This window comes from Pristiophorus japonicus, chromosome 13 (assembly GCF_044704955.1).
Source record: "Pristiophorus japonicus isolate sPriJap1 chromosome 13, sPriJap1.hap1, whole genome shotgun sequence".
Lineage (NCBI taxonomy): Eukaryota > Metazoa > Chordata > Chondrichthyes > Pristiophoridae > Pristiophorus > Pristiophorus japonicus.
This window is the reverse complement of record NC_091989.1, coordinates 29,521,566-29,535,896: the sequence shown is the minus strand read 5'-3', so window position 1 is coordinate 29,535,896 and position 14,331 is coordinate 29,521,566. Positions and strand designations below refer to the sequence as shown.

The following is a 14,331-nucleotide window of genomic DNA, read 5'->3' as shown; positions in this document are numbered from 1 at the left end:
ATTGGGATCACAGGTTGAGTCTCTCTGGTGGTTTACGCTCCCTTGTAGAGCGCCTGAGTTGGGGCTCCGGTTGTTGGGCGCTGGCCTGAGTGTCTGCTGTTTGCAGTGCCTCAGGCCTGTCCGGACTGCCCACAGTAACTGGGCTCTCCTCCCTTTGGTTCCGGTGTTCGGTCACCTGTGGTGGAGTGAACTCTATATCGTGTTCTTCCTCTGCTTCTTCTATGGGGTTGCTGAACCTCCTTTTTGTTTGATCCACATGTTTGCGGCAGATTTGTCCATTGGTAAGTTTAACTACCAGAATCCTATTTCCCTCTTTGGCAACCACAGTGCCTGCGAGCCATTTGGGCCCTGCAGCGTAGTTGAGGACAAAAACAGGATCATTTACATCAATACATCGCGCCCTCGCATTCCTGTCATGGTAGTCATATTGTGACTGGCGCCTGCTCTCGACAATTTCTTTCATGGTGGGGTGTATAAGGGATAACCGGGTTTTGAGTGTCCTTTTCATTAGTAGCTCTGCGGGTGGAACCCCTGTGAGCAAGTGTGGTCGGGATCTATAGGCCAACAGGAGGCGTGATAAGCGGGTTTGTAGGGAACCCCCTTGGATTCTGAGCATCCCCTGTTTGATTATCTGCACTGCTCGTTCTGCCTGGCCGTTTGAGGCCGGCTTGAACGGTGCCGTTCTAACATGGTTAATTCCATTGCCTGTCATGAAATCATGGAATTCAGTGCTTGTGAAGCACGGGCCATTGTCGCTGACCAAGATGTCTGGTAGACCGTGGGCGGTGAACATTGCCAGTAGACTTTCTACCGTGGCAGAGGATGTGCTTGAATTTAAAATGTCACACTCGATCCATTTGGAGTAGGCGTCTACTACAACCAAAAACATTTTCCCCATGAAAGGACCTGCGTAGTCCACATGGATGCGTGACCAAGGCTTGGCGGGCCATGGCCAGGGGCTAAGGGGGGCTTCCCTGGGCGCATTGCCCAGCTGGGCACACGAGTTGCACCTGCGAACACAAAGTTCCAGATCTGCGTCTATCCATGGCCACCAAACGTGTGACCTGGCAATTGCCTTCATCGTGACAATGCCCGGGTGCCCATTGTGGAGTTCTCTGATGAACACCTCTCTGCCCATCTGGGGCATGACTACGCGGTTTCCCCACAGTAGGCAATTGGCCTGAATCGAGAGTTCATCCTTGCGCTTGTGAAATGATTTAAATTCCTCAGGGCATGCCCTGTACGTGGCTGCCCAGTCCCCATTCAGGACACATTTCTTGACTAGAGACAATAGCGGGTCTCTATTTGTCCAGACTTTAATCTGACGGGCTGTCACGGGTGAGCCTTCGCTTCCGAAAGCTTCAACAGCCATGACCATCTCAGCAGCATGCTCAGTAGCCCCCTAAGTGGTGGCTAGTGGGAGCCTGCTGAGTGCATCGGCGCAGTTTTCGGTGCCCGGTCTGTGCCGAATTGTGTAGTCATAGGCGGCTAACGTGAGTGCCGACCTCTGTATGCGGGCCGATGCAGTTGCATTTATGGCCTTGTTGTCGGCCAAAAGGGACGTTAGGGGTTTGTGATCTGTCACCAGCTCAAATTTCCTGCCAAACAGGTACTGGTGCATTTTCTTTACCGCAAATACACATGCGAGCGCCTCCTTTTCACCATCCCGTAGCCCCTTTCTGCCTGGGACAGACTTCTGGAGGCATAAGCTACCGGCTGTAACTGACCCTTGGCATTGACATGCTGCAACACACACCCGACACCATAGGACGACGCATCGCACATTAACACAAGTTTCTTACATGGGTCATATAGCGTTAACAGATTGTTGGAACATAACAAATTGCGTGCTCTATTAAAAGCCCTTTCCTGGCTGTCCCCCCAGACCCATTCGTGACCTTTGCGTAGGAGCACATGTAGCGGCTCTAGCAGCGTGCTCAATTTGGGAAGAAAGTTACCAAAATAGTTCAGGAGCCCCAGGAACGAACGCAGCTCCGTCATGTTACGGGGTCCGGGTGCTCTCTGGATCGCTTCAGTCTTGGACGCAGTAGGGCTGATCCCGTCTGCTGCTACCCTCATCCCCAGGAATTCTACCTCTGGAGCTAGGAAGACGCACTTCGCCTTTTTCAGTCGCAGACCTACCCGGTCCAGTCTGCGTAGCACCTCCTCCAGGTTGTGGAGGTGTTCTTCAGTATCGTAACCTGTAATGAAGATGTCGTCCTGAAAAACCACCGTCCCTGGAATCGACTTGAGGCTTTCCATATTTCGTTGGAAGATCGCGGCGACTGAGCGAATCCCGAACGGACATCTGTTGTACTCAAACAACCCCTTATGTGTCGTGATGGTGGTCAGCTTCTTCGACTCACTCGCCAGCTCCTGGGTCATGTAAGCTGAGGTCAGGTCCAATTTTGAAAAAAGTAGCGTCGCAAAGAGGTCCTCCGCTCTCGGTAGCGGGTACTGGTCTTGGAGTGACTCCCGATTGATGGTGGCCTTGTAATCGCCACACATCCTGACCGACCCATCCGCCTTGAGCACCGGCACAATTGGGCTCGCCCAGTCACTGAATTCGACTGGCGAGATGATGCCTTCCCTCAGCAGGTGGTCCAATTCGCCTTCTATCTTTTCCCGCATCACGTACGGCACCGCTCTGGCCTTGTGGTGGATTGGCCTGGCGTCCGGGTTTATGTGAATCACTACCTTGGCCCCCATGAAAATGCCAATGCCGGGTTGAAATAATGTCCAGGATCTGTGAGCATGATACTCGCTCCACAGAGGAAATTGCATTGACATTGCTCCATTTCCAGTTCATGACAGCAAGCCAACTCCTCCCCAGTAGTGCGGGACCATCCCCTGGGACAATCCAGAGTCGCAACCTGTTCTCCGAATCTTTGTGGGTCACGACTACCGTGGCGCTGCCTAGCACTGGAATGATCTGCTTTGTGTAAGTCCGTAGCTGTGCGTCAATCGGCGATAATTTTGGCCTCCTGGCCTTGGATGCCCACAACATTTCAAATTGTTTGATACCCATCAGGGATTGGCTGGCACCCGTGTCCAACTCCATTGATACTGGGATGCCATTGAGGAGCACTTTCATCATTATCGGTGGCGTCCTGGTGTATGAACTGTATACGTGCTCCACATGAACTTGCTGAACTTCAGCTTCCAGCGATTTCCCCCAGTGTCCATTTCTGCAATTTCTGCAGGTATTTTGCTCATCTCTGCAAACTCCGGCTGAGTGTGTGCCTCCACGCCTCCAGCATGAGTTGCGGTTTGAAACAAAAGGTCCCTTGCCAGTCGATCGTCCCTGACTGCCCCTGTTATTGTCCTTGAGTGCACCATTAACAGGTGTTGATGGCCCCATTACTGGCCGCATTGTCCCTTGCAATGGCGTGAATCGCTGTTCAGCTTGCCATTGTCTCTGTCGAACTCCCCCTCTGGGTTCGACTACATGTTGGGGCATGCCCGACTGCCCTTGTCTGCCTGGAGAACTGTGTGCTGCTTTAACAATGTTGAATCTCTGTCCCAACCATTCCTTAACACAGTACCTCTCGTCTATTCTGCTAGTGGCCATGCTCGCATGGTTTAAATCCCAGTTTCTTGTCGCCATTGATACATCCTTACTATACAGTATAAATGCACACGAGGCCCATGCTTGAGAGAAGGTCAGTCTGTGACCTGTCCTTTATTCCTTAGCACTCAAGTGATGAAGGTGGGTGGAGCTTCCCCTTTTATACTTGAAGGTCCAGGTTAGGAGTGTCTCCCACCTAGTGGTCATTGTTCTCACGGTGTACAACTTAGGTCAGTTTATACATGGATTACAATGCTGGTTGAATACATGACAACACCTTAGTTTCTCCCCCTACTCTTCTAGCACCTCCTCCTTCTTTCAACATCTCACTTTGTTCCACCGGATACTTCGCCTTTAAAATCCGCCCGCCACCCTCAGTTGAACATTTCACCAAAATATCATTCATTCTTTCTCCCCTCACTTGCTTTGAGTGACTCATCTTCAGTGTTTGCAATCTCCATCTCAGCTCACCTTGCCCTCTCTGCTTGGAGTTCACTGCCTTCATGTCCTCCCTCCATATATGATCCTATTCATGGCCACCCCTTGATTACGCTATCTCACATTGCTTTTCTACTGCTGCGATTTTGATGGTCGATAAGTCTGCCTCCAGCCGCATCCTTGGGTCCAGCCCAACCCCAGCTTCCATGTCTGCAAACTTGAGCATAGTTAGTGCACAACTGGTTTAGTCATCCATCACCAGATCTAGCTGGACCACATTGAACATTGCCAAAACTGCCCACATCGCTCAGATCATCGAAGGCCAATGATAACCTTGGTTCCTTTTCTCGATTACCTATTATCTCCTTAAACCCCTGTCCATGCCCCCGCCCCACCCCCCCCCAGTTCTCACTTTAATAAAAAGTGCGAGGAGTTCATGGATTTCTTTGTCACAATGACTGAGACCATCCATTCAACTATCTCTATTTCCCTCCCTCCCTTCCATTTCTTCATTTACATCTGAAGACGTGGGTTCAGTTTCCACATGTATGCTGATGACACGCAGCTCTATGTCTTCACCACTCCACTGCCTCCATGTTGTCAGACTGCTTCTCCGACATCCAGTCTTGTATAAGAAACATGAGAAATAGGAGCAGGTGTAGGCCATTTGGCCCCTCAAGCCTGCTTCGCCATTCAATAAGATCATGACTGATCTGATCATGGACTCAGCTCCACTTCCCTGCTCGTCCCCATAACCCTTTATCCCCTTATCGCTCAAAAATCTGTCTATCTCTGCCTTAAATATATTCAATGACCCAGCCTCCACAGCTCTCTGGGGCAGAGAATTCCACAGATTTACAACCCTCAGAAGAAATTTCTCCTCATCTCAGTTTTAAATGGGCAGCCCCTTATTCTATGACTATATCCCCTAATTGTTGTTTCCCCTATGAGTGGAAATATCCTCTCTGCATCCACCTTGTCGAGCCCCCTCATTATCTTCTATGTTTCAATAAGATCACCTCTCATTCTTCTGTGTATAGGCCCAATCTACTCAACCTATCATCATAAGTCATCTCCGGAATCAACCCAGTGAAACTTCTCTGAATAGCCTCCAATGCAAGTATATCCTTCCTTAAATACGGAGACCAAAACTGTGCGCAGTACTCCAGATGTGGCCTTACCAATAGCCTGTACAGTTATAGCAGGACATCCCTGCTTTTATACTCTAGCTCCCTTGCAATAAAGGCCAACATCCATTTGCCTTCCTGATTACTTGCTGTACCTGCATACTAACTTTTTGTATTTCATGCACAAGGACCTCCAGGTCCCTCTGTACTGCAGCACTTTGCAATTTTTCTCCATTTAAATTATAATTTGCTTTTCTATTATTTCTGCCAAAGTGGATAACCTCACATTTTCCCACATTATACTCCATCTGCCAAATTTTTGCCCATTCACTTAGCCTGTCTATATCCATTTTCAGATTATTTGTGTCCTTACAATTTGCTTTCCCACCCATCTTTGTATCATCAGCAAACTTGGCTACGTTACACTCGGTCCCTTCATCCAATATAGATTGTAAATAGTTGAGAACCCAGCACCGATCCCTGCGGCACCCCACTAGTTACTGTTTGCCAACTGGAAAATGACCCATTTATCCCGACTCTCTGTTTTCTGTTAGTTAGCCAATTCTCTATCCATGCTAATATATTACCCCCCAACCCTGTGACCTTTTATCTTGTGCAGTAACCTTTTATGTGTCACCTTATCGAATGCCTTCTGGAAATCCAAATACACCACATCCATTGGTTCCTCCTTATCCACCCTGCTCATTACATCCTCAAAGAACTTCAGCAAATTTGTCAAACATGATTTCCTTTTCATAAAACCATGCTGACTCTGCTTGATTGAATTATGCTTTTCCAAATGTCCCACTACTGCTTCCTTAATAATGGACTCCAGCATTTTCCCAACGACAGATGTTAGGCTAACTGGTCTATAGTTTCCTGCTTTTTGTCTGCCTCCTTTTTTAAATAGGGGTGTTACATTTGCGGTTTTCCAATCCGCTGACACTGTCCTAGAATCCAGGGAATTTTGGTAGATTACAACCAATGCATCCACTCTCTCTCTCTCTCTCTCTCTCTCTCTCTCTCTCTCTCTCTCTCTCTCTCTCTCTCTCTCTCTGCAGCCACTTGTTTTAGGACCCTAGGATGTAAGCCATCAGGTCCAGGGGACTTGTCCACCTTTAGTCCCATTATTTTACCAAGTACCACTTCATTAGTAATAGTAATTGTATTAAGTTCCTCCCTCCCTATAGCCCCTTGATTATCCACTATTGAGATGTTTTTAGTATCTTCTGCCGTGAAGACCAATACAAAATATTCGTTCAAAGTCTCTGCCATTTCTCTGTTCTCCATTATGAATTCCCCAGTCTCATCCTCCAGGGGACTAACATTTACTTTCGCCACTCTTTTCCTTTTTATGTACTTGTAGAAACTCTTGCTATCTGTTTTTATATTTTGTGCTAGTTTACTTTTTATCTTCCCTCTCTCTCATTTTTTTAGTCATTCTTTGCTGGCTTTTAAAAATGTCCCAATCCTCTGGCCTCCCACTAGCTGCAATTTCTTCCAGCCAACATCGGGAAGGCCAAAGCCATCAATCGCCCTGCCTCTGCCTCTGCCTCCATCGACCACCTCCGCCCATCTGCTTCTGAAACCCTCATCTTTGCCCTTGTCATCTTCAGGCACAACTCTTCCAATGCTCTCCCATAGTCTACCTTCTGTAAACTTGACTTAATTCACACTCTGCTCCAGTATCCTATCCCACACCAAGGCCCGCTTACCCATTACTTCTGTTAGCAGTTTAAAATTCTCATCCTGTGTTTAACTCTCTCCATGGACTCGAGCTTCACTCTCTAACGTCCTCCAGTCCTACAACCCTGTGCCCAAACTCTCTGTTCCTCAGATGGTCTGTCACACTCTGGAACTGCTTCCCTAAGCCCTTTGCCTAGCTATCTCCATCTCCTCCTATATGATCCCCGTTATAAAGCTTTTGGTTCCTTCTCCTAATCAAACATAGAAACATAGAAAATAGGTGCAGGAGTAGGCCATTCGGCCCTTCGAGCCTGCACCACCATTCAATATGATCATGGCTGATCATGCAACTTCAGTAACCCATTCCTGCTTTCTCTCCATACCCCTTGATCCATTTAGCCATAAGGGCCACACCTAACTCCCTTTTGAATATATCTAACGAACTGGCCCCCAACAACTTTCTGTGGTAGAGAATTCCACAGGTTCACAACTCTCTGAGTGAAGAAGTTTCTCCTCATCTCGGTCCTAAATGGCTCACCCCTTATCCTTAGACTGTGACCCCTGGTTCTGGGCTTCCCCAACATCGAGAACATTCTTCCTGCATCTAACCTGTCCAATCCCGTCAGAATTTTATATGTTTCTATGAGATCCCCTCTCATTCGTCTAAATTCCAGTGAATATAAGCCTAGTCGATCCAGTCTTTCTTATGTCAATCCTGCCATCCCGGGAATCAGTCTGGTGAACCTTCGCTGCACTCCCTCAATAGCAAGAATGTCCGTCCTCAGATTGGGAGATCAAAACTGCACACAATATTCAAGGTATGGCCTCACTAAAGTCCTGTACAACTGCAGTAAGACCGCCTATACTCAATTCCTCTCGCTATGAAGGCCAACATGCCATTTGCCTTCTTCACCGCCTGCTGTACCTGCAAGCCACCTTTCAATGACTGATGAACCATGACACTCAGGTCTTGTTGCACCTCCCCTTTTCCTAATCTGTCACCATTCGGATAATATTCTGCCTCCCTGTTTTTGCCATCAAAATGGATAACCTCGCATTTATCTGCATTATACTGCATCTGCCATGCATTTGTCCACTCAGCTAACCTGTCCAAGTCACCCTGCAGCCTCTTAGCATCCTCCTCACAGCTCACACCGCCACCCAGCTTAGTGTCATCTGCAAACTTGGAGATATTACATTCAATTCCTTCGTCCAAATCATTAATGTATATTGTAAATAGCTGGGGGCCCAGTACTGAACCTTGCAGTACCCCAGTAGTCATTGCCTGCCATTCTGAAAAGGGCCTACTCTTTATTCCTAATCTTTGCTTCCTGTCTGCCAACCAGTTTTCTAACCACATCAATACATTACCCCCAATACCATGTGCTTTAATTTTACACACCAATCTCTTGTGTGGGACCTTGTCAAAAGCCTTTTGAAAGCCCAAATACACCACATCCACTGGTTCTCCCTTGTCCACTCTACCAGTTACATCCTCTAAAGATTCTAGAAGATTTGTCAAACATGATTTCCCTTTCATAAATCTATGCTGACTTGGACCGATCCTGTCACTGCTTTCCAAATGCGCTATTACATCTTTTTAATAATAGATTCCAACATTTTCCCCACTACCAATGTCAGGCTGACCGGTCTATAATTTCCTGTTTTCTCTCTCCCTCCTTTTTTTAAAAAGTGGGGTTACATTAGCTACCCTCCAATCCATAGGAACTGATCCAGAGTCTATAGAATGTTGGAAAATGACCACCAATGCATCCACTATTTCTAGGGCCTCTTCCTTAATTACTCTGGAATGCAGACTATCAGGCCCTGGGGATTTATCGGCCTTCAATCCCATCAATTTCCCTAACACAATTTCCTGACTAATAAGGATTTCCTTCAGTTCCTCCTTCTCGCTAGACCCTCAGTCCCCTAGTATTTCCGGAAGGTTATTTGTGTCTTCCTTAGTGAAGACAGAACCAAAGTATTTGTTCAATTGGTCTGCCATTTCTTTGTTCCCCATTATAAATTCACCTGATTCTGACTGCAAGGGACCTACATTTGTCTTCACTAATCGTTTTCTCTTCACACATCTATAGAAGCTTTTGCAATCAGTTTTTATGTTCCCTGCAAGCTCTCTTTTCTATTTTCCCCCTCCTAATTAAACCCTTTGTCCTCCTTTGCTGAATTCTAAATTTCTCCCAGTCCTCAGGTTTGCTGCTTTTTCTGGCCAATTTATATGCCTCATCCTTGGATTTAACACTATCCCTAATTTCCCTTGTTAGCCGCGGTTGAGCCACCTTTCCCATTTTATTTTGGGATGTACAATTGTTGAAGTTCATCCATGTGATCTTTAAATGTTTGCCATTGCCTAGCCACCATCAACCCTTCAAGTATCATTCGCCAATCTATCCTAGCCAATTCATGCCTTAAACCATCGAAGTTACCTTTCTTTAAGTTCAGGACCCTAGTCTCTGAATTAACTGTCACTCTCCATCTTAATGAAGAATTCTACCATATTATGATCACTCTTCCCCAAGGGGCCTCGCACAACAAGATTGCTAATTAATCCTCTCTCATTACACAACACAACACCCAGTCTAGAATGGCCAGCTCTCTAGTTGGTTCCTTGATATATTGGTCTAGAAAACCATCCCTTATACACTCCAGGAAATCCTCCTCCACTGTATTGCTACCAGTTTGGTTAGCCCAATCTATATGTAGATTAAAGTCACCCATGATAACTGCTGTACCTTTATTGCATGCATCCCTAATTTCTTGTTTGATGCTGTTCCCAATCTCACTGCTACTGTTTGGTCTGTACACAATTCCCACTTGCATTTTCTGCCCTTTGGTGTACCGCAGCTCTATCCATACAGATTCGATATCATCCAAGCTAATATCCTTCCTTACTATTGCGTTAATCTCTTTTAACCAGTAACGCTACTCCACCTCCTTTTCCTTTCTGCCTATCCTTCCTGAATATTGAATACCCCTGGACGTTATGTTCCCAGCCTTGGTCACCCTGGAGCCATGTCTCCGTAATCCCAATTACATCGTATCCGTTAACAGCTATCTGCGCAGTTAATTCATCCACCTTATTACAAATGCTCCTCGCATTGAGACACAGAGCCTTCAGGCTTGTTTTTTCCTTCCTTTATTCTTTGAATTGACGTTCATTTTTTCTTGCTCCTCTGTGAAGCACATTGGAAATGCTTCCTTGTTAAAGGCACTGTATAAATGCTTGTTGCTGCTGTGTTCAGGGGCTGTATACAGGGGTGTGAGAGGGTGTGTAAGGGGGGGGGTGGTGTGAGAGGAGTGGGTCTGTGTAAGGGGGCTGTGCAGTGGGTCTGTGTAAGGGGGCTGTGCAGCGGGTCTGTGTAAGGGGGCTGTGCAGCAGGTCTGAGAGGAGTGGGTTTCTGTACAGGGTATGTATGAGGAATGGGTCTGTGTACAGGGTCTGTGTACTGGGATAAAAACAGAAAATGCTGGAAATCTCAGCGGGTCAGGCAGCTTACGTGGAGAGGAAGCAGAGTTGACGTTTCGGGTCGATGACCCTTTGTCAGAACTGGAGAGTTCGGAAAGAAGATATTCTTAAGCACTGAAAGGGGGAGGGGAAGAAAGAACAAAAGGGAAGGTCTGTGATAGGATGGAAGACAGGAGAGATTAGAGACACAAAAGAGATGATGGCCCAAATTCAAATGGTAATGCCAGGAGTTAGAAAAACATTAATCAAGATAGGATGTGAATGGTGGGATTATGACCAACTGTCATTGGAGATGAGGAGAAAAAAAGAAAGAAGGAAACATGCTTTGAGGGGGGCAGGAAAAGGGAGCGAAAGATTGGCAGCGGTTACGCTCTGAAATTTTTGAACTCTATGTTGAGTCCAGAAGGCTGTAAAGTGCCTTAACGAAAGATGAGGTGCTGTTCCTCGAGCTTGCATTGAGCTTTGTTGGAACAGTGTAGGAGACTGAAGACAGAGAGGTCAAAGTGGGAATGGAGCGGAGAATTAAAGTGACAGGCGACCGGAAGCTCAGAGTCACTCTTGTGGACTGAATGGAGGTGCTCCGCAAAGCGGTCACCCAATCTACGCTGGTCTCCCCAATGTAGAGGAGACCACATCGTGAGCAGCGAATACAGTATACTAAATTGAAAGAAGTACAAGTAAATCACTGTTTCACTTGGAAGGAGTGTTTGGGGCCCTGGATGGTGGGAAGGGAGGAGGTAAAAGGGCAGGTGTTGCATTTTCTGTGCTTGCACGGGAAGGTGCCGTGGGAAGGGGAGGGGGTGCTGGGAGTGACTGCAGAATGGACCAGGGTGTCACGGAGGGAGCGGTCCCTTCGGAATGCTGAGAGGGGAGGGGAAGATGTGATTGGTGGTGGTATCATGCTGGAGGTGGCGGAAATGGCGGTGGATGATCCGTCGAAAGTGGAGACTGGTGGGGTGAAAGGCAAGGACAAGGGGGACCCTATCATGGTTCTGAAAGGGAGGGGAAGGGATGAGAGCAGAGGTGCGGGAAATAAAACAGACACAGTCGAGAGCCATGTTAACCACGGCGGAGGGGAATTCCTCTGTTGAGGAAAAAGGAAGACATGTCAGAGGCACTCGTGTGAAAGATGGCGTCATCTGGCCAGGTGGCAAAGATGCGACGGAGACGGAGAAACTGGGAGAATGGAATGGAGCCCTTATAGGATGCGGGGTGAGAGGAAGTGTAGTCCAGGCAGCTGTGGGAGTCAGTGGGCTTATAGTGGATACTGGTCGAAAGCCTATCCCCAGAGATGGAGATGGAAAAGTTGAGGAAGGGAAGAGTCGGAGATGGACCATGTGACGGTGAGGAAAGGGTGGAAATTGGATGCAAAGTGAATGAAATTTTCAAGTTCAGGGCGAGAGCAGGAAACTCCACCGATACAGTCATCAATGTACCGGAAAAAGAGGTGAGGGAGGGGACCTGAGTAGGACTGGAACAAAGAATGTTCCACATATCTCACAAACAGGCAGGCATAGCTAAGACCCATACGGGTTCCCATAGCAACACGTTTAATTTGTTGGAAGTGAGTGGAGTTAAAGGAGAAGTTGTTCTTTCTTCCCCTCCCCCTTTCAGTGTTTGTTAAGAATCAGTTCTTTTCGAACACACTCCAGTTCTGATGAAGGGTCATCGACCCGAAACGTTAACTCTGCTTCCGCTCCACAGATGCTGCCTGACCTGCTGAGATTTCCAGCATTTTTTGTTTTTATTCCAGATTCCAGCATCCGCAGTATATTGCTTTTGTCTGTGTACTGGATCTGTACCAGGACTGGGTCTGTGTACTGAGTCTGTACAAGGAATGGGTCTCTGTACTGGGTCTGTGTACTGGGTCTGTAAAGGAATGGGTCTGTGTACAGAGTCTGTACAAGGAATGGGTCTCTGTACTGGGTCTGTGTACTGGGTCTGTAAAGGAATGGGTCTGTGTTCAGAGTCTGTACAAGGACTGGGTCTGTGTGAGGAATGGGTCTGTGTGGTGGAGTTCCTGTCTGTGTGGCGGGGTTTCTGTCTGTCTGTCTGCGGTGGGGTTCCTGTCTGTTTGTCTGTGGTGGGGTTCCTGTCTGTCTGTCTGTGTGGTGGAGTTCCTGTCTGTCTGTGTGGTGGAGTTCCTGTCTGTCTGTCTGTGTGGCGGGGTTCCTGTCTGTCTGTGTGGCGGGGTTCCTGTCTGTCTGTCTGTGGTGGGGTTCCTGTCTCTGTCTGTCTGTGGTGGAGTTCCTGTCTGTCTGTGGCGGGGTTCCTGTCTGTCTGTGTCTGTGGCAGGGTTCCTGTCTGTCTGTGTGGTGGGGTTCCTGTCTCTTTCTGTCTGTGGTGGAGTTCCTGTCTGTCTGTCTTTGTGACGGGGTTCCTGTCTGTCTGTCTGTGTGGCGGGGTTCCTGTCTGTCTGTCTGTGTGGCGGGGTTCCTGTCTCTGTCTGTCTGTGGTGGAGTTCCTGTCTGTCTGTCTTTGTGACGGGGTTCCTGTCTGTCTGTCTGTGTGGTGGGGTTCCTGTCTCTTTCTGTCTGTGGTGGAGTTCCTGTCTGTCTGTCTTTGTGACGGGGTTCCTGTCTGTCTGTCTGTGTGGCGGGGTTCCTGTCTGTCTGTCTGTGTGGTGGGGTTCCTGTCTCTGTCTGTCTGTGGTGGAGTTCCTGTCTGTCTGTGGCGGGGTTCCTGTCTGTCTGTGTCTGTGGCAGGGTTCCTGTCTGTCTGTGTGGTGGGGTTCCTGTCTCTTTCTGTCTGTGGTGGAGTTCCTGTCTGTCTGTCTTTGTGACGGGGTTCCTGTCTGTCTGTGTGGCGGGGTTCCTGTCTGTCTGTCTGTGTGGTGGGGTTCCTGTCTGTCTGTCTGTGTGGCGGGATTCCTGTCGGTCTGTCTGTGTGGCGGGGTTCCTGTCTGTCGATACACCATTACTTCACGATAAAACACTGACTGGTTCTGCTTTTTTTGCTTTCAGTTACCACCCCCTTCCCTTTCAATAGCAGCCACAGCTGCAGCTGCACTGGATATTTCACTTCCACTCTCCTGAATGAGCTCCCAGCCGGAGGCCGGAGCTCATCGTCCATTTGAGGTTAGGGCAAAGCCCCGAGGTCTGGTGTGGCGACACTCAATCCGCTGCACACCATTCCCACTCAAACATCGTGGGATTTGGAGACCCTACCCTAATGTGTTGTTTAAGGATGGGTTTCTCTATTGTCCTACATAGGACCCAGTGCTACACACACAACAAGCCTAACGCCATGTCGACAAGCTGTCCATCAGTAACAGGAGACTCTTTGTGTTGTGTGCCCAGTGTGAAGGATTGATCACTGAGCTGAGAGCACTAGAGGAGAGATACAGAAGCAGCCAGCAGGAGCGCAGCCAGCTGGAGTTGCAGCTCAGGCAGTACAAGGAGGAAATCCACAAACTGAAAGGGGCGCCTCATCAGGTAAGTTGGTGAGAGATAAAGAAAGAGGCCAAAGGTGGGGGTAGAAAGGTACAGTACAGAAACCTCATGCAACACCAACTATAGTTAACCTACCCATCCTCGTCACCCTCACAGCCAGCTCCTGGTAAAATGGCCACACCCTATTTACCTATAGTTAGCAGAAATGTGAGGCAGATGGAAGAGGCCTGATTCACACGAGGTGTAAGGAACGAGGGCATCGAGGGGAGTTTGCACCATCCAACATGCAATAGGCCAATGAATAAACTTTCTGTTATTTCCTTAGTAAACTCGTGACACCGATTGGCAAAGAGCAGTGCCTTGCTAATCACCATGGGACTAGATGTAACCTTTGTCTGACCTGTGGTGGATCATCCGCTGCTTTAAGGAATTACACGGCTAGCTCTTCCATTTCTCGATGTTCAGAGTAATGTCCTCCAGCACCTTGTCTGGGGCTGGAGTTGGACCAAAGTTTGACCCATCATCATCATAAGCACTCCCTCGGAGTCGCAGATAATTTGCTTCCATTCTAAAAGTGAGTTCTCAGGTGACTGAACAGTTCAATGCGGGACCTACAGTCTCTGACAGGTGGGGCAG

General features: G+C 48.1%; 1 protein-coding gene across 1 annotated transcript in view; it reads left to right on the top strand.

Moving 5' to 3' along the window:
• LOC139277970 (neurofilament heavy polypeptide-like) overlaps window positions 1-14,331 on the top strand; it is a 94,270-nt gene that overhangs the window by 66,989 nt on the left and 12,950 nt on the right. The window contains exon 13 of the mRNA XM_070896610.1: window positions 13,603-13,737. Within this exon, the coding sequence (XP_070752711.1) occupies window positions 13,603-13,737 (135 nt within the window). The remainder of the gene's footprint in view (window positions 1-13,602; window positions 13,738-14,331) is intronic.